The sequence below is a fragment of the Syngnathus acus genome, chromosome 2, assembly GCF_901709675.1.
Source record: "Syngnathus acus chromosome 2, fSynAcu1.2, whole genome shotgun sequence".
Classification (NCBI taxonomy): domain Eukaryota; kingdom Metazoa; phylum Chordata; class Actinopteri; order Syngnathiformes; family Syngnathidae; genus Syngnathus; species Syngnathus acus.
The window spans coordinates 16,351,355-16,375,873 of NC_051088.1; the positions used below are offsets into that span (position 1 = coordinate 16,351,355).

General features: G+C 42.1%; 2 protein-coding genes across 11 annotated transcripts; one reads left to right on the forward strand and one right to left on the reverse strand.

The window, feature by feature from the left end:
• Positions 1-12,439, forward strand: vegfc (vascular endothelial growth factor c). Of its 8 annotated transcripts, none has more exons than XM_037271132.1 (11): positions 1-359; positions 636-1,179; positions 1,279-1,401; positions 4,267-4,290; positions 4,413-4,507; positions 4,589-4,779; positions 6,258-6,388; positions 6,679-6,782; positions 7,988-8,122; positions 8,754-8,955; positions 11,444-12,439. In XM_037271132.1, the coding sequence occupies exons 3-11, from the start codon at positions 1,334-1,336 to the stop codon at positions 11,553-11,555; spliced, it is 1,062 nt and encodes a 353-aa protein (XP_037127027.1). In that variant the 5' UTR covers positions 1-359; positions 636-1,179; positions 1,279-1,333; the 3' UTR covers positions 11,556-12,439. The 8 variants fall into 8 exon arrangements, with proteins under 8 accessions (XP_037127027.1, XP_037127014.1, XP_037127013.1 ...); XM_037271119.1 differs by having other exon boundaries at positions 1,355-1,401; positions 4,366-4,507; XM_037271118.1 differs by having other exon boundaries at positions 636-1,401; positions 4,366-4,507.
• LOC119134399 lies at positions 11,241-24,200 on the reverse strand. Of its 3 annotated transcripts, none has more exons than XR_005100321.1 (11): positions 24,015-24,200; positions 22,053-22,198; positions 21,671-21,752; positions 20,944-21,079; positions 20,522-20,721; positions 20,262-20,398; positions 20,037-20,178; positions 19,654-19,935; positions 14,176-19,456; positions 13,151-13,470; positions 11,241-11,815 (listed from the first exon to the last, which is right to left on the reverse strand). XR_005100321.1 is itself a non-coding variant. In XM_037271074.1 (11 exons), exons 1-11 carry the CDS (start codon positions 24,138-24,140, stop codon positions 13,460-13,462), a joined length of 6,507 nt encoding a protein of 2,168 aa, XP_037126969.1. In that variant the 5' UTR covers positions 24,141-24,200; the 3' UTR covers positions 12,696-13,459. The 3 variants fall into 3 exon arrangements, 2 of the variants coding, with proteins under 2 accessions (XP_037126969.1, XP_037126958.1); XM_037271074.1 differs by lacking the exon at positions 11,241-11,815 and having other exon boundaries at positions 12,696-13,470; positions 14,176-15,112; positions 15,149-19,456; XM_037271063.1 differs by lacking the exon at positions 11,241-11,815 and having other exon boundaries at positions 12,696-13,470.
• Positions 24,201-24,519: the final 319 nt, after the last annotated feature.

The following is a 24,519-nucleotide window of genomic DNA, read 5'->3' on the forward strand; positions in this document are numbered from 1 at the left end:
TTTGACTTTTTGAAGTCCCCGTTGCGTGTATTTCCCTTTCCTCACCTTGGGAGGGCCGGAGCGAAAGATAACTTCGAAAGTCAGGTTAATGGTGTTCACGTTTCCTCCGGGACACACATGCCCCCAAAAGCCTTGGGGCACTTGTAAAAGTATGCAATGTTTGACCTTGGATACTACAAGCAGCAAAGGAAGAAAAATGTCTGACGGCAACTTTTTTTTTTCTTCTTTCTTTTTTTATTCGGAGGAAGGACAGCAGCAGAATGATGTAAAGCAGAAACCGTGAATAGACAGCAAGTACTATTAGCGGCCAATAAAAAGGCACTTAAGAGCCCGCATTTATCACCATTTGCTCGACTGATGTGACCGCACGAAAATAAGTCTGAATGGAGTAAAAAAAAAAAAAAAAAAAAAAGCTTCAAAAGGAATGCGGGGTAAAAATACTCTTGACAGTAAATGTAGATATTCTTGAAGGCGCGCGATGGCATAAAGGAAAGACTGTTATTTCTAGGGGGAAAAAGAAAAGAAAGCGTGCCAGTATAACCAGTTATAATGCATAAATCATCCTTCGGATACTCGGCTCCGCCCACAAGCAACAAGCTTTCCACTCTTGTATTCTTTTTCATTTACTCCACCAGGACGTCTGCCTGCAGCTCCTCTATCTACACTTCTGCTCGCTCACACGAGGGCTTAAACCAACGTCGGCCTTTGTCACCATCTCCATTTCTATTGAAAGATTTGGGAATCTCTCCGTTTCCCCCCTCTCTAATGCTTTTCTGACAGATTCTTTTTTCATTTTTTAAGAGCTTTGCCCTGAAGGTTCCTTGGGCAAGAAGCGGATAATCTGAGCAGAAGACAGACGGTGGGAAGAGCGCAGCTGCTGCGTGCGGAGCAAAGAAAAAAAAAATAAAAATAATAGAGATAAAGGCGGCGAGAAGGTGTGCAAGTGTGAAGGGCGACGAGGCCGGCGAGGACACAGAGACAAAAAAACCCAAAACATAAAAAAGAAAAAAGAACCCGTCTTCCCCATCCGACGTCCACCTGAACGTGAACTGCGGGAATGCGGCGAGACGAGACGTCACACGCCCACTGAAGGAGCCTCGCTACTTTCCTCATCATGCTCGATTCCGCTGCCTTCCCAGAATCGAACAACCTGCGCCGGAAGAGCAACTTCGTCCCCGGGTAGAATGACGAAAGGACACCTGAGAGCTTGTGACACCCTGTGACAAACCTCCTTTTTTCCTCCCTCATCACCTTCCTCTGTCCTTGCCTTCACTTCAGCTCGACTCTCTCCTCCTCACTATGTTGATACCAGCTGTCCTCCTATGGATTCTTAATGTCAGCAAACTGTGCTCAGGACAAGACTACATGGACTACTACTCAGCAGGAGACACGGGAACCCAGGTGAGAGCTACAAAACATGGATCTCCTCGTTACTTCTAATCAGGGTTGGAGACAATATGTCATCTAATTACAACATTTACGTCACTAGTGTTATATTACTCATATAAAGAATGTCATTTTGATTACAGCTGCTGTTGGAAAGTTTGATGATCACAATGTGAGTCACATTTTGAAAAATTGCCACAAAATCTCATATTGACAGTTGTAGTTTTTTTTTTACTTTCGCCTTTGCCCTATCTAATGTTGAGGCTTGTGAATCTCAAATTGCGATTGGCTATCTCCGGTCATGTGTCTTCATGCCGCTGTACTCAAAGCGACTAGTTCTTGGTATAGCAGTCAGCTGCAAGTTTGCAACAACGTCACAGCCGCCCAAGACTTGTCCAGTTGGAATTACATGAAAGACTTCAGATGAGGGATGAACAATCGGGGAAAATAACCTGATTATGAACCCCCCACCGCCCCCAATATTGTGATTTAATATGTGATTTTTCCCTCCAGGTAGGCTACTCTTTCTATGTTTTTATTTATCTTTTTTACAAACACAAGCAATAAATTAGCCTGTCTGGTTTTATACATTAGGCTAATGCCAAAATAAAGGCGACTGAACCATGACTTAATACCAAAGTCGATTTATCTATTTCAATTTGAATTATTAACTGTATATTAAATATACGGTCAAACTATTGCAGTGAGTTCTGGAATGTAACCCTGGTGATAAAAAAGTGACTGCTGTAAATACATTTTTAGCCTTTAAATGTATTTGCACAGTTGACTTTGACTTAGTTGAATTGACCAGTTACAGTCTGTTCCCTTGTTACTTCAAATGCAGCAGATAGTAGAAGTCCAGAGTTTATGTTAAATATCTGGTTGGCATTGGGCAACTGACTGAGTTATCAACTCCAAGAAGATCTCTTAGCAAATAAAGAAGGCCAACATTGTGCTGAAAGACAACAAATCTACATATAAAAATGATTGCGAAAAAATGTTGAGGCCGTATTAACAATTTGGTGCCTTGAGATAGCAGTGAAAGAAGTTTTTGAAAATACGAGATGTTGTTCAGCCAATTTTTTTCCTTTGACTTGCAAGCAAAAATCCGATAGGAGTGCTTTATGGTGGCAATGAACTCAACTGAACTTACTCACATCAAGCTGTAGTGTACAATTCTTCAAAAGTCTGCTTTATTGTCAATTTTTTACTAATATTCCTGGAGTTGACTGAATCAGTTGTGAAATCCTTTGATTGTGTGACTCATGTTCAACATGTATCAAAACTATAAATACAAAAGTATGGAGAAGGAAAGTAATTCGATCTAAAGCATAACGCAATATGTGGTCAAACATGATGAAGGCCATGTGATATACAGGACTCTAGTGTACTTACTCCCTGCTCACATTCAGCCAAATGCTACAAAGTTGATCGGACTACATTTCATAGTAATAATAGCTAATGACCTTAGATGTACTCTGAATGCAACTGAGATCTTTGACAATTGAATATCCCTCACTGGTCAAGTCTCAGGCCAACATTTTTGAAGACAAAAGTAAAGGCATTCAGAACCACAACCACAAAGAAGCAATGGGTCGAAGCTAGCTGCAGTGAAGGCCTAGCAAAGCCGTCTCCGGGAGGCATACCACCAACAAAAATCTGTTAGGTGTTACACCAGCTTCTATAATAAAATTAGTTATATTACAACGAAAGACTTTGTGAATGTGCTATATAAATAAATATAATATATAATGTAGTATATATATGGAGAGTGGAATAATTGAATAAAAATAAATAAATCTATATTTTTTTAAATTGTATTTATATTTTTAATTAAAGTGACAGTTTTTTAAAAAGGTTTTAGCCAGTGTAAGAAATAAACTACTAAAAGTGATTGTGATTCAAATCCAAAAGCATCGACTTAGACTAGCTCTATAAATATTGCGACAATAAGAACAAAGTCACGTTTAAAGACGCTCTGCTGTTCTGGCAGCAGCTGAGTGGTGATCACAGTCAAGGTGTCACAACTTGACAGTGTATTTTATGTTGGTGAAAATGAACAATCCAGGTTCTCCCGTTGAACTATATGCTGGTATTTCCGTAGAGGGTCACTGTTATCAAAAGCGGACAGCAGCACACACATAAACTCAATATGTACCGATGCAGCACAATCAGACCGACACAACATGAAATCTCGAGATTCTCCAATTAGCCATGCGTGCGCCATTAGCAAGTGGCTGACCAGTGGTTTGGCAATCCTATCTACAATTCGTTCTGTGATTCATATTGGATAACATTAATATTGCACAGCTGAATATTTCTCACATCTGCGGCACAGTGGTTGGGAAACACTGGACCAAACAATAGAAATGTGTCTATTCGTGAGGAAATGCAGTGAGAGCAGATCTCAGGTTCAGATTCCCATAATGGTGCAAGAGTTGGACTCAGTTTGCTGCCCTTGATTTTGCTATCCTGAGGAGAAGAAGAAGGAAAAGGGCTTTGAAGTAATTGAATACTGCTGCAGCTGGGGTAATGAAACAGCCATGAATATTATTATTCCATGTTCCTGGGAAGAGGACACACCCGGAGCACTGGACCAGTCATTGCTCCGTCATGACCTCACAGTCCCACAGCAATGACCTCATGTCCCAATCACAAAGACCAAGGGGAAAAAAAAAAAAGAGATGAACAGTTAAGTTTTTTTTATTTTGGTGTGAAGTGGGGAGGGAACTGGGGGCAATTTAGTGTGTATAGCACCACGTGCAGGCTTTAAAAACAAGTCCACTATTATTATTCTTATCTTGTTAGTATCACATCCATGGATAGCTTCAAGTAAGAACGACAACTATGATAAGAATGTTGTATTTGTCTTGCTTCCAGGCTCCAGTGTTGTCAGATGACCAGGTCAGTTTACAGAGCGTCAAGAGTGTGGATCAGCTGCTGCGGCTTCTCTATCCTGAATACAATCTGCTTCAGCAGTGCCTGAGGAAGAAATCATGGCACGCCTCTTCCTCCCCATTTCCCAGCTCCTCTGCGAGCCCGGCGGTTCATTTGAACCATGACGATGGCTGGGTGCAGCTGAGGGAAGAGCCGCTTTACAAAGTGGACGGTACTCTCGGAGGTAAACGCCGCCCCGTTGTGCTTTAATGCTGTCAAAGTCACTTGAACTGAATCGCTGGCTAATGCAATCGTACGTGAACAGTCATCCTGGAAGAGATCCAGCGCACTTCGTGTCAGCCCCGGGAGGTGTGCATTGAGGTTACCAAAGAGTACCAACAATCCACCAGTCAGTTCTACCTCCCCCGCTGCGTGGCCCTGCATCGCTGCGGTGGATGCTGCACCAACGAAGCCTTTTACTGCACCAACACGAGTCACGCGCTCGTCAACAAGACGGTGAATATTAGCACACCCGCAGCAGGCCTCGCTCTGATGAAAGCATCATTTCCCAAACTTTGTGGAGCGAAGGTGCATAACGAGGAGTGTCAGAAAAGTCCCAGGACTGGACTCACAAACTATATCCAGGTTGTCCTCAACTTGCAAACATTCAACTTTTGAATATTCACAGATATGAAGAAATGCTGACAGATGTCTATAAATGGCATAAAATAGCATATTGTGTTCACAAGTTCACCCGCCAATCAGCACCTCCATCTTAGCGTCCATGACGTTAGTGCTACTTTTTTGTTCATTGCCATATGATTAGATGCCCTAGATAACGGCTTTGTTAAAAAAAACTAATTGATGTCTACACCTCTTGCTCTAGTAAAAAAACAACCGCATTAGATCTTAATAGGTATGGGTGTAGGTATGACATGTTCCTTCAAACTACCTGCCTATGATGGAAGCTAAGCTAATGTTTATGCGCCATTATTGGCACCTCCCTGCTAGCATGGCCGCAACGTCCACCCATACATTGTTTTGATGACAAAGTGGCTCCTGCCGACATGGCTGACACATTGACACACTTTTCAGCCTGCTCTATTCTTCTGTAAAGCCTTCATCTCTCCTTTCAGGGGTACATTAAGACATGATAGAGAATGCTAGCAAAGTGCGTTTGACTCCAGGGGGGTTATTTCCAAGAGGGAAACTCACAGTGTGGATTGGGAATTTTGTGACACCAGTCCTGGAACCTTTCTGATATACCTCATATTTTATTAGAAAAATCTCACAGCACACCACCAAAACAAAAGCCTCACCAAATGTATCTACAGTGGTACCTTGAGGTTTTCCGAACCCCTGCTTCCACTTTTTTTTTTTTTTTTACTTGCGTTGTGACTTGTAACTTGACTTGCCACTCTTCGGTTTCTAGAATGCATTGCCGCATACAATGCTAAATCTTTTCTATCATATGGTTTTTGATCATTATTTTAGTTTGTGTGTTTAAGTGCACTTTGTTGACCGTATGTCTTCATTAACGGTAAATTCAAATTGCATGTCGTTAACATGAAACCTTGACTGTGATTTGAATGCAAAACACTACCATCCGGTTAGTTGTCCTCCGTGATGAGTCTCCGTTAAATATTACAGAGGAAGTCAACACCCAAAAATGTTCTTTACAATAATATGTTGTATTCGCCCTCACTAGTCTAAACACAGCATTCGGATTAATATGACCTTTGTGGAATATTTGTTAAGCAGCAAAATACACCCGTTTTTATCCATCTCGGGGTTCACTTCCCCTTTAAGGTACCACTGTATACTGAAGTAAGGATCATCAATGACACTTCTGTTGCATGAATGGCAACAAGTGGATACACATGTTCATGGCACCTCTCGCCATCGCCTGGAAGTCATTGTGCAGCTTGTCACTATAACTGTGGTTGGGAATCACTGACTCAAAACAAAACTCTCACCTTCCTGTGTCCTCTTAGCTGATGGAACTATCGCCACCCAGGATGGAGCGCTCCGTTGTCATGGTAACCTTTGTCAATCACACGGTGTGCGAGTGCCTCTCTAAGCGGCCACTTCACTCCATCATCAGACGAGCCGCAATGGATCACCTGTGAGTGACATTAAAGTAGGCGTGTGTCATGGTGCTGTGTCCAAGTGGTTTTCAAAACAAATACATTAGGAGGGTCTTTATATTTAATCAACTTTACAAAATTGGGGTACATTTCTAGATAAAAATGTAGAGCTAGACTAGTTTGTGTGGAGGATAACGATAAAGGTTTTGGAGTTCTGAGTGTAGAAATGGGATTCGGGACTCTCTAGGAAAAAAGGTTGGACAACCCTGCCTAGTCAAGTTTGACATTCCTCGTCCCGTATTTTAAGTGTGTGTTTGTGTTTGTGTAGATGTTCCCCTCCCTCGGTCCCCTGTGCTCCGGCGTTCTTGTGGGATCCCGTCAACTGCATGTGTGTGCCCATAGATGCCATTAACTACTCTGAGAAAGAGACAGGTGAGAGCCTTTTTTTGTTCTCTGATCGTGAACCTCTTTACTTAGAGATGGTCATTAGAAATCTAGACAGTTTCAAGCCAAGACTCAAAGCCAGGATCTCTGAACCACTATGCCGCCAAGTTAAGGACATTTAAGGAGGCTCTCACATGGATGAGTCAAATGCCCCTGTGTATACATTCTATTGTACAGTGCATTACATATGTATTTGTTATGATACTTTACAAATTCTTTAACTGGCGTGAATGTTTATATTCGGTGGATCTGGAATCCAACAGTCAACCATCCCCGAGGTTTACACTGTATTTGTCAAGCAAGCGTTTCAATGGGTAGAGAGTTCCGTCCAGTTTGTCCCGTCCAGTTTGTCTGCGAAATTTAGGTTTGTAGCTCGCTGTAATGACTAACAGATCCTTGTAGATGGTGACATCTGGATTTGAGACCAGCCGATCTTATGAGAAGACGTCGATTATGAGGGAAAGAAACGGTACAATGTTGGAAATCGGACAAAGCAACTCACATTTTAGAAACTTGGTGCGTCACGATCATGAGAAAAGTTGAGGTAGTCCATGGAGTGAATAATAAAGGCCATGTAAAATTAGGTGTTCAACTTAGTTGTATATCTGTAATAATTTATGAAATAATTTATTATTTTACCATTCAAATCCCTTTCTCAGTTTTTTTGTGTTGTCGCTAGAGGTATAACAAAAGCAAAAAATGTCATTTTCTTTTTTAAAAGGGTGCTATTCCAACCATTTCCCCTATTAAGCTGTTTTTCTCCGCTTATTGGTCAGATACCTGTGTTTTTGGTGAATCCAACTCACAGCAGACTACTAAAGAATGGACAAAGGCCAGAAAAGTCTTTTTTCTTTCATGTATGAGAAGGGTCTTTCTTTTGGTGCTAATTTGTTATGGAACACAATATCCTCAGGGTGTTGAAAATCTGCTCTGAAATGGACGAGTTCAGAGCGAATTTTAAGCACATTTCCTAATTCTTAAGAAGATACATAAACTTGAGCTCCTTGTGTCCATGCTGCCTTTTTGAAATATGTTGCATCATGTGCCATTAGAAATTGCATCCTCCGTGAAATAGTTGTCTCTCGTGCTTTTGAAAAGAAACAACTCGGTTGTATTTACTTAACAAGGCCTGGATTTTGCAACTAACCGCTGGTGCTATTCCAACAACTTCTCGTTATCTCTGTGGCTTCCAGAGGCTTTGGACTCAGGGCTGCTTGCTCTCTGCGGCCCCAACAGGGTTCTGAAGGAGCCCAGCTGCGAATGCGTCTGTCGAAACGGGCTCACTGAGGCCAGCTGCGGTCCGGGCTGGAAACTGGACCACAACACATGTAAGGGGGGTTTTAAGATTTGCATGCAGATACAGAAAATGGGGACAGAACCCGGTCTCCAAAAGCATGGAGAATTGATCCTCCCACTAAAATTGTGTATAATTGCCTATGGCAGTGGTTCGCAAAGTACCGCAGGAAAAAATACTTGGCCCTACAAGTATTGCCATCATAACCAACATTATATGAACTACAGTAAATATGTAGTACAGCCGTTTAGTAGGCCTAAGCCTTCATCAAAAGTGAGATTCCTCAAAAGTATATTTTATGGTAAGCCACTGTAACATTACATACACTTTGAGCAATACCACTGCGCTTAAATATATGGGGAAAAAATTTGCTCTTAGATAATTTTCGTTGTTTTGTTGTTATGCGTCGCTTCAACATACTCCTTTGACGTCAATTACTAATTTCCTATTACCCGGGGCTTTGCTGCCATCTACTGGCATTTTAAGGTGTTACAAAAGGACCGCCACAAAAAAAACTTCCAAAACTGGCAACTTTTCAGCTAATAGCTGGGGATGGGTTAAAAAGAAAAGCACCAAAAAAAGGTGAATCTGCAACAAGTGAACTGCAAATAGACAAATAGAATTGGTGAAATTTGCACAGTACCTAAGCAGATTGTTTCCTGTAGGTGAATGTCAATGCGAAGGTCAGGATGAGGGCAAGTGGTGCCCCGTCGGCCAGCGCTGGAACGAGGAGCTGTGCGGCTGCGTGTGCACCGCCCAGTGTCCCGGGAATCAACCTCTCAACCCCGACACCTGCTTGTGTCAGTGCAGAGAAAGTCCACAGACATGTCTACGGCAAGGCAAGAGGTTCAACCCTAACACCTGCAGGTAAGCTGAAAAAAAGAATAGTCAATGTAGCTACTTTCTTTTTCATCCATATTTGCTTTTTACCTGCTAGTTTCGTTGCATTTTTAGTTTTAATTTCCGGTGAGATAGTCAACCATGACTGATTGACGACATCTTGAGTTCTAGCAAGACGGGGGAAAAAGGGAGAAAAGTGAACGAGGAGCATTGAAATCATTCAGAGATGCAAGATATCCCCTCTTCCATTGACTTATTTAAGAGTTTGGTGTTGTCGGCCCAAAGAATGCTTCAAAGCTAATAATAAAAAGAAAAGACTTGCCTCAAAATTCTCAGTATAAACTGAAAACATATACGGGGTATTTTTTTCCAGTTATTAGCTCATTTAGCATTGTTTTCATTACTCCGCTCACAATGATAGCAAAGCGATGGGAACATGTTATGATAGCGTGAAAGTCGAGCCAACAATAGCCATTTTTTCCTCAGTATGAGGACTTATTAAGCTGTTGGAGAGAAACTATTTTCAGAGGTTTATTTTGTTCTGCCAAGTTATCAAAATTCCATCAAAAACAGTAAAAGTCCATTTATACTTTACAGAAGTGTAATACCAGTATCTGTACTACTTCTGTGAAGCATTCGAGTACTTTTGCAACCCGTCACAAATTTAGGGACAGTCTGAAACACTTCATGTGTGTGTGTATAAAAAAAATAAAAGCATAACACGGCTAATATTAGAAAGGTACGCCACCAAAATTCATAATATGGCATCTCCATTTAGCGCACTGCTATTTCTGAATATTTCAAAGCGATCACCATTTTATGGGCATAAAGAAGTGACACTCTCCTCACCCGCATCAGGTTTTTTGCGACTTTTGTTCCTCAACTGTCATCCTCATCCCTGCATAAGTAACAAAGCCCGAGACCACTTGTGTTGGGAATCGCCCCTTTTGATTCACCTCGTCACTAAACATGATTGTGCTGCTCTCAATCATTTCTTCCTTAATAAATATGTAAATAGGAGGCACTCAGAAGAGAAGCAAAATCTAAATGAGCGTCAAACATTGGTGACTCGAAAGCTTCTCCATTGACTTTTGTTTGGATGCTTCCTTTTATGGACAAGAGACGTCCCCGGCACCCAACCGCGTTCTTAGCTGCGAGCGTGTGGTGCCGTTCCCACAGCTCGCACGCAAGAGGCCTCTGACCCGAGAGGCCTGAGCTTGCTGACAGTGAGCAGAGCACAGCAACCATCAGGCCGCCGGGCAGCCACAGAGATGGATGGAGTGACAGGACAAAAAGAAAAACATACAAGGAGACGGGAGCTGAGCCATGAGGGAAAGTTCAGACGTGCGGGTGATTTGTCACAGTGGACGTTCTCAGGCATTTTGTGAGGGAAGAAAGGAGCGCATCAACATGGATTTGCCACAAAAACATCAGCTTGTACTTTTTGTTATGCATGGGATGAGGGTTGCAAAATCCTAGGAATTTTTTTTTTTTTAGGTTGATTGGCAGGAATTTATGTGAATCAACCAGCAATTTTAAACGGGAAACTGAAACGTAGTTGGCCAAAATGTAATGTTGCATCATCTTGACAAAATCAAGCCAATTTATTACAAACAGGGTCATACCTTGCGTTATCCCAAATGAGAGGTTTTGATTGATTTTTAAATAAATTTGCTTAAAGAAATGAACTGTAAAATATATATTTTTTGTATTAGGTATCCTGTAATTGACCCAATTGCATATTCAATACAATTGAAACATACTGACTACTTTGAAAGCAAAGCATATATTATAAAATATAAACTCTTTAGAATTTTTTTATTATCCCTCAACTAAACAATCATTTAAAATTTCAAGAAAAACAAGTTTAAATTCACGCTTTAGAGACCTGAACACATCACCCCCTTTGAAAAATGTGGAATATTCCCCAAGTCAGTGGTTCACAGCCTTTTTTCAGTGATGTATCCTACTACCCCCTGTGAAATATTTTTTCAGCCAAGTGCGCCCTCCCCCATGCAAAGCATTTTTGCATGGGAAAAAACAGTGCAGGGCCATCAGTGTCTGATTTATTCAACTTTGGAACTCCATTTGTTGTTGTATCTCTTGAACTATTTGGATATATATAACTCCAAAAACAAGGAAATAATTGACTGAATTGTAAATAAATGTGTGTACATCAAAATAATTGTCAACATAAAGCATCCTCCTTAGGGATCCTCGTACAAATCTGTTCCCAAATGAAATGTCAGAGATGGGCCAACATATTTTGGGCAGTTCAATGTGTATTATCAGATTCAGAGTGGGGGGGGAAAAATGTTCGAACAGTCAAATGTCAATCAGTGAAATGTGTGAATCTAATACCTTTCCATTAAATTGCCTTTAGTTGCCTTGTAAACTTTACAGTTTGGAATATTTCACTTTGAATTGTCCATGAAAATCAAACGCATGCTTTTTAACAATTTCCCACCCAAGTTGGGACTAATGAAAGGTTTTCCCTTTTTCCACTATTCCCAAGTTGCTACAGGTTACCCTGCAGGACCCCCAAACGCGCCTGCCTGTCTGGCTTTTACTACAGCCACCAAGTCTGCCAGTGCATCCCCAACTATATGAAGCCTGCGTGGAATTAGCCGGTCACAGAGTAGAAAAGACAAGATGCCAGCCGAGGACGCCGTTTAAACCTTGGGAAACTTGTGGCCTGACACTACAGAAGAGACCAAGGGGTGGAGCAGAACAACAAATGAACACTTATTGGATTACAACAGACTTAAGTATGATTCAAGGCGCTAAAAATGCTTGGTCCCACGGGCGGATGCAGTAACAGAAGAGGAAATGGGATATATGTGACTCACATGTGTCTGTGTACGGGTGGGCTCTTGTCCAATCGCACCTGGAGAAATGTCAAAAGGCCAGATCGGACCAATCCGTTTCAGAGCCAGCTTTGGTACCTGCTGCAACACGCTGGCGCAAGTGCGTCGACACTTTTGTTGAAATGGAAAGTGGAAGAAGATAATGACAGAGTAGACTAAAGATGAAATAAGCTCAAGGCAACTTTGCTGCAGGCTGTGAGGTGGAAGCTATGGGCCTTGCGGAGATGTCACAGCAGTATGAACATGACACCAAAATGCTTCCCCCCAACTAAACGTTTGCATTCCTACCAGAGGGCACACACTGTCCATCTTGTAAACCCTGTTTTTTCTTCATCATTCACTTCAGAAAGGTAATACAGCTCCTGCTGTAGGGCTGATCTACAGCTTTTTACTTGTAATTTAAATGATCCTAGGCAATATTAAAATGTAAATATTTAATTTTGTTTGTATTTAAAACAAAAGTAGTTGTGAAATACTGTATTCAAGAAAATCACTCTGCCAAAGTCCATGTTTTGATTGGTGATGCTACCAACAGTGCTAAAAGAATGAATCCTAATATTTTAGAAAAAGAAAGTCTGAAATGTTTCATATTCCTTTCTGAAGTATTCCCCCCCTCACTTTCAATTAAATGATCTACTGACAAATGTCTGGACATTGTTTATTATATTTAAAACATTAAAATTAATTGAAATAATGAAAACCTTCCCATGCTAATATTTGTGTAACTATACAACACAAACAGACCTGCAGAGACAAGTAATTTAGGTGAGCCTCGGGCAACACTTGGTGGTGCAGGCGTATTTGAATCAACATTTACTTCTATTAAAGAGAATTAAAAAAAGGCCACAAGAAATTTGCTGGAAACATACCGACAGCCTGCTGTAATAGAAATAGAATCAATAATGTGAAATACGTTTTATTTCTTTCCCCAAACAAATATAAACTGCGCTCCAGCAAACCCTGACATAAGCAATTGAAACTCTAATATGTACAATATAAAAAAAATAAAATAAATAGAACCTGCTGCAAAGTTAAAACTGTGGTTCTGCAATTCGTTGAAGCCTAGGCAATGTATATAGCAGATACAGTTCAATGACAAAGATGCAATATTTGTCAAATAGTCAATGCAATGAAGCAAACCTGCAAAAAAATAACTTGGTTAGGGTAAGAAATGCTGCAGTGACTTCAGAACTATGAGTGAAAGCTGACCCCTAGTGGCAGCACCAAGAAAAGATCAAGAGTTTGAAATTGGAAATTCATTTCATTGTCCAATGTTAAAAGTATGACCTTGTAGATTATGACAAGAGTGCAAAATGCAAACAAAGCATCTTTTTTTTTCCTTTCTTATGGCTTACTGATGGAGAAAGAGTATCCTTGCGGCAGTTCTGTCTGTGTCGGTTGCGGTCGACTCTGGCGAAACAGGAAAGGGTGGATCCAGGGCAGGCACTTCAGTACAAACGTTCAGCAAAACTGACTGGGCTTCTGCAGGCTTTTAACTCATCGACTAGCCACCGGCCTTCGCGCTTTTGGTCTGTACAGCATACATTATTAAGTCTTGAAGTGGTCTGGTGGACTTTGATCCACCCCACAGTCCCATACAAGTTCCACCGGCCAGTCACTTCTGCATCCACAAGGTCCGCTCACTTAGATTCAAGTCAGGTAGTTCAACAATTCCCTGCAACGCAAAGAATACAAGTGACTGCTTTTAGGTTCCGATTAGCCACAATAGCAGAGAGAAACTCAACATTCCGCAAAGACGTCATAGGTACTTCTCCGATGGAAAAATAGCGTGTCATTTGAACTAGGCGGCGTGATTGTGAAAACAGGATGATTTTACTATTGCTCAGATTAATGGAACTGGATCTTTTTTTTTGGGGGTGGGGGGGGGGCTTTAAACACAAAAACATACACTATCCTCAGGTCAGTCTAACACACATACATAGACCTCTCTTCTGTTTTGAGGGGCGAAATAATCCCAAACTTTGGACACTTTAGACTTTTCCTTACTTCTGTTTTCCAGTAACATTAATCTGTGTAGAAAAATGATCCCTGCGATGATCATTTAGTTACATAGTCGACAACAAGTGACTCATTGTGGACTAATCGTAAATTGATCATTGATTTTTTTCCAGTCAACAACTCGTACGCGAGTCACTAGCGCTCCTTGTCAGGCTTGATTGCACAGGCCCCAACCCCGGACTCATTCATCCAATCACCTTCAGACACCTTCATGGTCTTGCAGATTGTTGGAACCATAGCACAATAGCTACTCAATATTGTATCAAATAAATGTTTTTTAGTAAAAGGTTATTGATTGACCAACATTTGTCTTCATTGCTGATCCCACAATATATCACCTATCACCAATCGGTCGACTCACCTTCGTCATCAGAGTCAAAGCCAAAGAGGTTGGTACAGTGCTGTAAATGGTGGTGGCGCTGCAGCTCTTCTGCACTGTTGAACGTCGTGAAGCAATTGGCACACCGATGTCTCTGCGGCGCGACGGTGACGGGAGCCTCCTCCAGCGAGGTGTAGATGTCGGATGCCGCCTCCTTCCTTTTTTTGGGCATTGCGGTGAACTTCTCGTCGAGGTAGGCCGTGGGAGGCGCACGCATGTGCTTCTTGCCGTACTCGGCCAGAGTGTCCATGCACAATGTGGATCCATCGTACTCTTTTGCTAACTTGGACTTCGCTTGACCACGCTTGTCTTTGACAGACTCTGGTGTTTTGTTTCCGTGTAGCTCCTCACTAGCACAATTGTCCGCGTCTCCCACCTTCACTTCACTGCCGATTGAAGCTTGAGTTTTCGACTCGGTTGCTACTTTAGCAGTACGTTGGTCTGGATGGGGTCTTTTCCTGCTACTCTTTACTTCACCTTCTTTACTTGCCTTGGCACCTTTGTTTCTCCGAACATGCACATCCTTTTTTGAAGAAGGTTCTGCTTGAACTGTTGACGTGGTTGAACTGGAGTCATCACTGGTCACATAAGATGGTTCTTCCGTTGTCTCGCTCTCTAAATTGGGCATGGTGGAAATGGAGACATCACTTGCCACATGAGAAGGTTCTTTCGTTGACTTGCTCTCTAAATTTGGCATGGTGGAAATGGAGACATCAGTTGTCACATGAGAAGGTTCTTCCTGTGACTTGCTCTCTAAATTGGATGTGATAGACGTGGAGCCATCACACGTCACATTTGAAGGTTCTTTTATGGACATTTGCGTGGTGGGACTGGCGCTATCACTAGTCACAGCTGAACGTTCTTCCACTGACTTTCTCTCCAAATTGGACATGGTGGAACCAGAGCCATCGCTCATCACATTTGAAGGTTCTTCCCTGGAGACTTCACTTGTCACGTCTGAAAGTTCTTCCTTGTCCAAATTGGACACGGTAGAAGTGGAGCCACTTCTCGTCGCATCTGAAGGTTCTTCGTTTGATTTTTTATTCCAATCGGACGTGGTAGAACTGGAGCCATCACTTGTCACATTATGATGTTCTTCATTTGACTTTTTTTCCAAACTGGGGCAGATCGTCCCGTCGACTTTGTCACCAATCTGAAGCATCTTTCCTGTTTTTTTCTTTTTAGGTCGAGTTTTCTTCACGTTCACCTTAGTGGAAGCAAGAATAAGATCAGCAGGGCTACTTTTGGAAGAATGCGTTTTCTCTCTCTTTTCATCCCCAGACCTCCGGGCTACATGAGTTGAAGCTGACTGCAGGCTAGACCGTCTGCGGGGACTTTTTCTAAGAGTAAGCCTTTCCTTCTTTGCCCTACTGGCTTCCAAAGACTCGCTGCCCCTTGAAGCACAGCGCTTCCTCAAATTAAGAACTCTTAATTTGAGTGCATGGACAACTGAACTCCGGGATGCTGCAGTTAGAGGGGAGACCCTGTGCAAAGAAATCTTTTGTTCAACACAACTGCTCACTGTTTGTTGGGAATTTGACTTCTGGTGTAGAATCTCGTCATCGTCATTGACTTCCTCTTGCGTTTCGTTAATTTCTAACTTGGTACTAACCGTTGGAGATGTTGGCGTCTCATGACCGTCTGAGGTTTCACTCTTTAGACTTTGACTGTTTTGTCCCTTAGTCGTGTTTTCGTCATGTGTTGCTTTGTTTGCCTTTCGTGGACGGCCTCTCGTTTTAGGGAACATTTCAGTTTGGTTGACATGAACCTGCTTTTTCTTGAATTTATGCCTCAGTTTGAGCCTACGTCTGAAAAAGGGTAATTCCCGAGGCTCTGATCTTTGACCTTTTCTTAACCTCAGATTCAAACTATGATTACTGGACTGTGCGGTGGTGTCCTTGTTGGAGAGATTCTTCAAAACATTAGAATGCTTGGATTCATTTCTGTTTTTTAGCTCTCCTTTCGCCATGGGAGGAGGAACACTGGCAGATTTCGCCGTCACATCTCGAGATGCATGCCGCCTTAACACACGAGTGGACTGGCTCAAAGTCCCTTCCGTAGCTTTTACCTGCATGCAGTTAGGGTTAGGGTCTGTCTGCTGGTCCACAGTCTTAACTGGCTTGATGGGTTTGGAAGCATAGTGCTCTTTTTCATGAAGGTTCAGTGCCCAGAGACAAATAAATAGTTTGGAACAACCAGGCAAGCAGCACACTGCCTGCAGTGGACTGTGTTTTCTTGCGTGTCGGCTCATTTCATTTCCAGTTTTGAACCTGGCAGTGCAACCCAGATGAAGGCAAGGATGGCGAGGACTGAGGCGGTGTCTTTCCACATGATGCTGAAAATGTTCAAAACTCCATAGAACCCTCTTGCAAATACTGCATTTGTTGTTTGCAACTTTCAATGACATTTCTAAAGGTTTGATGTCACCGTAGTGATGCTCGAGAGCATGGTAGAGAAGAGCAACACGGTTTTTAGAAAGGTCTGTGGACCAATTGCATCCATCTGCTGGACAGTTAATTTTCACTTTGGGCTCTACCCTTTTCTCCTGAATAGCCTTCTTCCCGTCCTTAATGACATTATTCTTTAAACCTTCAACGCATTTCCTCTTCTGAACCGAAGATGCAAAGGAATCACAAGAGTTGGCCATTGCACGAGTCAACTCGCGATGGTCTGCTTTGTCTTCAGTATCGTGTGTTGGAGTTGCCTGGTTGTCTTCAGCTTTTGAGTTGCTATGTTTCATTTGGTCAAATGTATTATTTTTGTCAAAAAGTCCATTTATCTTGCTTTTGGGAGATTTGCCGTCAATGCACTCATTTGGCTCGTTTTTCTGTACAAATTGACTATCGACTGCCTTGTCATTTGATCGCAAATTTCTTGATTCTAATTGCAAGTCTGCTTCTGGATGACTAAGAGATTTATCGCAGACAGAGGAGTTCCTCAGCTTCCTACTATGGTGATGACCAGACAGGCTGTTGGGAACATTAGCTTTGGCAGAGGTCTTGGGTTGGGAGAAATCTTTGGTTTCTGACTCACAGGTTTGTGGAGCTTTGCTACTGGCTACCTCTTTGCTTCTTTTGAGCTTCTCAATGTGGTCAGACAAGTGCATCATTGCCAGGAGGTCATCTTTAAAAGTGGTCCCACAAAACATACACTCATCCTTACGGAAGTGGAACATAGCATGTATTACTACGCGTCTGCCCTTAAAATCTTTGTGACAAAAAGTACAGCAGTACTCCAACTTGGATTCCTCTGTTTCTATTGACTCATCATCCTCAAAGTCATCCTCATAGTCGTCATATTCGGCTAGTGTTTCATGATTATTTCCTTGCATATTACCAGTGGTGGATGGTTCTGGCACTGTATGACTGGAGGCATTGGCAAAATTGCTTTCATTTTGGAGCACCGATTGCTTGGAGTTAGCGTCTGTAGGTTGTTTGCAATTCTCCAAGTCTGGGAGAAGTTCAACTGGAGAAAACTGAGTCACCATCTCTGTTGCTAAGGCTGAAATGTCATCCATATGGTTAGAATGTTCGTTTTGTGCATCCTCCGTGGTGATGTCTTTGGCCTTGTCAATGCATGTTTTGCCATTTTCAGAATGAGGGCTGAGTGGCTTTGGATTTTGTTCTTCATTTGTGTTTACAAGAGCTTGTCTACCTTGGAGAGGCGTGTGACACGTAGAGTCAGAGCTTTGAGACGGTAATGTGTTGGACATTGACGGGGTGTAATCAGTATCTTCTATTTTTCCGCTTTGCGTCTCAAAGGTTGGTGAAAAGTCAATGGACGATGTAGTTGGCTGTTGTGTGACTTTCTCCACTGCGGGGCTTTGTGAAGCTAAAGTCACCTTCATTTCAACAGAACGTTCATCACTGAGTTCGAAAGGTGCAACCGTGGAATGGACTTTGTCTGTTTTTGAAGAGTGAGCAGTTTGACCTAAAATACAACTTTCTGTTCCTTTTAATGCAATTATTTTTTCTGAATAAACTATTTTTTTTATCTCTGTGCTTTCTAAAGGCTCTTTTGCTAACGACTGTAGAACCGGGCTTGGTGTTTCTGGGTGTTCAGTTGTAAGCGCATCCTCCGAGCTCAAACCAACCCTTGTCTCAGCATTAGGTTTCTCACAAAGCACGCTCTGTGGTTCTTTGAGGGAACTCCCATGCGCAGAAGAGCGTGTGATTGTTGATACAGATCCATGAATATTTGACCCTTTACCCTTTCCTTTCGGCCTGCGAGCGTAACAGTGCAAGAGCTGCACAAGCATAGTTTCATCCCTTGCTCGAAGGATGACCTCTTTTCCATGCAGCACCTTCACAGGACGGGAGGGGTCAGGAAGCTTTAGTGTTCGCTTATAAAAGAGCATCGGAGGGCATCCTTTCGGTTTGTTGCCGTCTTCGGCGAAAGTTCCCAGCAGCTCATTGTCTGGTAGCGACAGCTCCAAAATTATTTGTGGAGTAGAAGCTGGTTCAAGAGCATCTGCTGTCTCATGCTTTGTGCAAGAGTTTTCCGACGCCTTGGCTTGTGTGCTGTTCTTGGGCCGACCATTTTCAGACCTCTTTAGGGCAGACGACTGATGCACTCTCTGATTTCTCAAACTACGTTTCCTAAGCTTTGACTCTTGTAGATTACCAGAATCTTCCAGGAGCCATTTGGGTTTTTGAATCCTTCGTTTTGGAGGATCTTTTGCAGATAGTCGAGTAGCTCGTCTTAGCTGCCCAGACCCAATGTCATGTATCCTGTCAAGCTGCCAAAATGAGCGCCTCAAAGGTTGCGATGATGCTTCCTTTGTAAAACGTGACCTGTGGTTAACCTTTTTTTTCACAGCGTCACTATCATTCAGTCTTGTTTTGCCTTGAACCAACTTGAGTTTCTTGGGCGACTCCACAGAGCTAATTTCTTTATGCCTCCCATCGTTAGGATTTTTTGCTGTTCCGTTATCAGGAGCCTTTTTTTTCACGGCATTGCTGTCATTCAGTCCTGTTTTGCCTTGGACCACCTTGAGTTTCTTGGGTGCCTCCTCAGAGCTAATTTCTTTGTGACTGCCATCATTATGACAAGGCCTTTTTGCTGTTCCATTATCAGTATTTGCTGTTGATGTACTACACACAAAGGGAAAGTCTTTGGCACAGTAGTTTGGGACCCATGATTCCTCCATGAGTTCGTCGAGTGAAGCGTCAACCACTTTCTCACTCATCAGTTTCAAACAATTGGTCCGCAAAGCAATGAGGTTCCAAAACTCTGGATCAAAATAAAGGTCCTTCTTCAAAATCTGCCAATGAAAAAACACACAAACAAAACAATAATACATTGACACGTTATTGTATTGCACGGATATAAATAGTAGGGCCTGACCAATTAATGGGGCGGCCAATTAAATTGGCTAATTATAGCCCTTCTAACGTCAGCAAAGAATCATCGCCATAATAAGATTACTAATAAATACTGTAGATGAAGATAGTGCTTTACCTGCAGCGTTTCAAATCGCGTTTGATTCGTGATGGGACAGTGCTCAACATGGTTGTCCTGGTCTGGAAGCATATACAGGAAATACACCATCTTGTAGGCCCCAACGCTGCGTTCCAAGAAGAAGACAAGCAGCGCACAGGCCCGACACACTTCCAAATCGTTGGGCAGCAGGCCAGCAATAGTTTTATAGATCAGCGACTTGGTGTTAATGTCACATGGGAGACAAGATTTCAAGGCATCTGCACAAAGCTCCACACAAAACTGGACCCCGTCTGCACCGAGCTAACAAGACAGAAACAGTAATCATCAGTTGCATGAGACGATCTCAACTGATTTGTGATTTAGATAAATAGCCAATTCATTTTGATGAGTCGTATTCTCACCTCTTCAATAACAACTCTGACAAACGGGAAGACAGAGCTGGCGTTGGCAGCAGACAGCATTAGCCGACGGCTTTCTTCCAGAAAAGCTTGCTTGGAAGTATTCAGCCGTTTGTGAAGTTTGCTCCACACAAAAACAAGTTCCCTGCACAGGGGCACAAGGGTGGGACATTTATACACCATTTATAGCATTAAAAATGAATTTGAATTCAATGGATATTCACCCACCATAAATAGTACATGTCTCCCCTGCAGAGTTGTTGGGAGAGGAACACCTGGCAGAGAGCTAACAGCAGTTGATCGGGTTCTTCATACTCTAAACTGCAGATGATGTGCACTGCATCTTTACCAGTGAGGTCAGCGACCTGAAAGAAACAGTTCAGGTTGGGGCTAAAACAGAGCATCATCCAATTACAGCCACAGAGAGAGAGAGAGAGCGAGCGAGATACGGCCATTAATGTTCAAGTGGCTGCCTCCTTTGCACCAACCTCTTTAAGCAGCTGATTGTATTGCGTCTTGTAAAGCCATGTGAGGTAGACCTGGAGGAAGAACAAGTGTTTCCCTGCCATCGGATGACGAATACAACACTTAGCCAGGGCTAAAGCCTCACGGACACGCTCACAGGATAGAAGGTAGCGCACCCGAAGCTCCAAGAACACTGGCAACTCAGAGCTGAAGAACCTGTCCACTGAGAAAACACAGAATGCTTTCCCAGTTAAATGTATATACACGCTAATTAGCACATTAACGGCAATACTTTTGAACGGGTTTTTTGTTTGTATTCTGAGTGAGTACAAATGTATTTGATTAAGTGAGAAACACAATGCACAGTATTTGCAGAGTACACGTTGTATCAGCAAAACAATTCAATGAACATGAGGAAAAGAACTTGACAACAAATACCACCTACCTTCATTCTGAGGTAAACTGGATTCGCTGAGTATTGCCTTCAATGTTGTACTGGCCCAAGCGCCTCCTGAACGAAGCAAAGGCTCAACCTGAAGTAAGTGAACATTCTGATGCTTTAAAAGGGCGACATGACATTCCTGAAATGATACCAAAAAAAAAGACAAGACAGGTTAATATTCTGTTTATGACAATGTAGAGAGTTACGATAACCGTGAGGTTTCCATACAGACACTTCTAATTTTTTAAGCCAATTTAGTAAATATGAACATGCGACGTATCCCTGTTTCCATTTCTTGCTATTTTGTGAATACCAAAAAGAGAGGAGACGGTACCATGGAATAGGTTCATATGAGAGAGTCTCTGTCGACTGCCTGTCAGCCTAATTAGTAGTTTTTGCATTCTTCATTAACAATTGAACATAATTTAGAGATGGCGGTACATTGACATTTGGGGCAAACTATGACGACAGTATAAATTGGCCACAGCACTTGTAACAAAAACATGTATTTGTGGCATTATATTTGGTCAAAACATGCAACATAGTATCTGGTCCTATTATCGTTTATTTTGCAAAAACTATTTCCATGTGAAATGGTAGAAAATAATGGAAAATATATCACTTGAAGTCAAACCAAAATGTTCTCAGTCTACAGCACATAATGGAAGTGGCTATTTGAATGGTGTAAAATTGCAATTGTTGAAAACAAAATACAGTCAAGACTATTCACCTGAAATTTAATAGAGAAGTGCTTCAACGGCTCTTCGTGGAAATCTTGCTCATTAAAGAAAAGCAGCAACTCAAAAACACTCCTGTGTGAAGATAAAAGGAAGAAAACTAAGACGGGTCAAGTTTAATTTCATTAAGAATTTTTACACTTTAAATGAATCCAGATATAGAATTATCACTAACATCAAATACGGCTGAACCTTTGCAAAACCCATTCAACCAAATAAGGAAAAATGGCCTTCGACCCTGGTCATGGACACTGCAGGTCTTCATTTGGATTTTTGTATGGAATCCCTTTTTTTTTGTATGCAAGCATTCACTTTCCATCTTAAATGCGAACTCAGTCCATCTAGTGTGTGAAAATATGACCTGCTCATACTTACAAGGCCAAACTACTGAGTGTGTGAAGCACGTGATCACAGCTTGATGTGAAGAAGGATGAGGCCCGAGTGAAGTGGCACAGGGCTGTCTCGAGGATCCTGAGCTGAGGGAGCGGCGTCCGACAGCGTGAGGCGTACTCTTCCACCAGCTGCGTGGACATACCGTGAAAATTGATTTAAACCCACTGATGATTTGGTCCACCAATTTGCAACCCGAGTGCTGTGGCACCCCAATCTGCCATGAGAGATCATCAGGATCGTCCCGAAATGGGTCAAGTACCACCCATTTCACAGCCACTCTTTCTTGCATGTGTAAACCGCCAATGCAGACCAAATATGAAATATCACGGCACGCCGCGTGTTGGCCGTGTTTGTATGCTGGAGGGAGTCATTTCAGTTTGCTTCAAGCGGACAAGAGGAGAAACACTTTTCATGAGAGGATAACATTGAGAGATATACTTCAGTTACCCGGTCAACCAAACCTTATAATGTTATTACCATCTGGTGGTCTTTCTGTGTCATTACAGTGTCTTAAAGTTTAAAAAAGTGGATGTCCATAAGTTAAACGGATCTGAATAGGAAATGAACCCGCTCATGAGGTTTAAATGTTTATCATCGTGTATTATGAAACCTTGGATTTGATTCTCACGTTTGATTACAATGTAGAGTGGGATCTTGGTTTAAGTAAGCCATTTTAAACTTTGGGGCGTTCTAACGTTGCAAATAAAAATAAGTGCATGTGAGGCTTTGAATTGCTATGCTTGCTAACTGCAAAGCTAATAGCAGATGAGCAAACACGGAGTCATTAAACAAATTCTTTTTGGATAATAGGCAGTCCATACTGCCCTCTCCCCATCATCCAGGAATGGGTCCATAGTCTCTTTGTTTCTTTTTGGTTTTTGCGCAGTCTAACAGCACGACCATTGTGAATGATAAAATAGATGTGTCGTTTGAGAAGGCCATGAGAGTCGGCGCTAAAAAGCACAGTGAAGTGGGTTCGACGACTGCATGGACCAGGAATATCTGTTGGCGGACTGCTGTAGCTTGTTTACTTTCAATCTCGACTGGCAGTGGGTGATGTCATGCACATTGTCATTACAACATCTATGATCCAGGTGACATCATACTGGTCAAAATGACTCATAGAACAGTTAAAAAGGTGTACGTTGGATGTATTCTTTTGTGCATATTTGTGTTTTATATATTCATTTTATGTGCTTCTTGTGTACATCACATTATATAGTTTGCTGTAAACGTCAATTAAAACACACTCCGCTAAATAATACGCCAAACAATACTGATATGTTCTCTACATTTTCTCATATTTTCTTCTTTCTTTGAATGGTTTGGGGAGACAATAAAATGACAGTTTATTTTATTGAATTCTGTTACTGACATATTAATGGTGTTTCTAATAAAAAGATATGTGATTTGGCTCAATAAACGTTGGGAGAAATAGAGTTCAGGTCCTGATTTAGTAAAATAACTATATTTCAATCTATATATGAGGACAGATTACAAACTTTGGCTAATTGATAAGTGTTTGAAATGTATCAACAACCAGCATTTGGAACTGGGGTCTGAGGGTGCAGTAAATCTGTCACCGAGTCCAAACCACTTCCTAATGCCAATTCCGGAGCCCAGCAAACATTTGACTGAGTTTGTTTGTAATTCCGTGATCGGTTGCTCAGGCGTAATATTTAGCAGGATAGCTAAAAAAACAAACATAGCCAGAATAACACTTGAATGAACGTTCCCCTCTATTTTTCTACTGGGATTACTTGGATATTGGGTTACAAAACCACGTCTGTGTTTTTAAATGGAATCTACTCGTTTTACTTGCAAATTCTCACAATCATAGCAGCTAAAGCTAGCGATTCAGTTCTGGGGGAGGGGAGTCAGCCAACATACATGCTAACACCTTCGACTACAAATATGTCATCAAAGCGGGTTACGGCGACCTACCTTACAAAAGTCCGAACAGTACGTTTTGCTGTCTCCATGCAAGTCGTCACTTGAATGAGAGCTTATCAATGACTCCAATTGTTTTTCTAGCCCCTCCAACTCGGGGAAACTGCTCTCCTCCGCCATACTAGCTGCTTAGGCTCGCTCGTAGCTGCTTGGCCCAGCCAGCAGCTAACACAACACGGTACGCATTACCGGGCGCTTATTGGCTATTGCAATGTATACTGGAGCGCTTGGTAGAAAGTCTGGCGAGTGCCGACGTGAGCTCGTCAGGGCGGATAATAAGGTTCACACGCCAAAAAACGTAGTGCCGGTTAAACAACGTTACCATTCGTGTTATTCGATCGTCCCCATGGAACCTGTCCTCCGTTATTCACGATTTTTTGGGATACCTTTTAATCAATTGCCAATTAAAAAGAAAATGTGGATGTGTGTGGCTCCCATCCTTTGCAAACCCTAACTCTCGTTTAAAACCCTACTTTGAAACCCTCACTCTAGTTTAAAA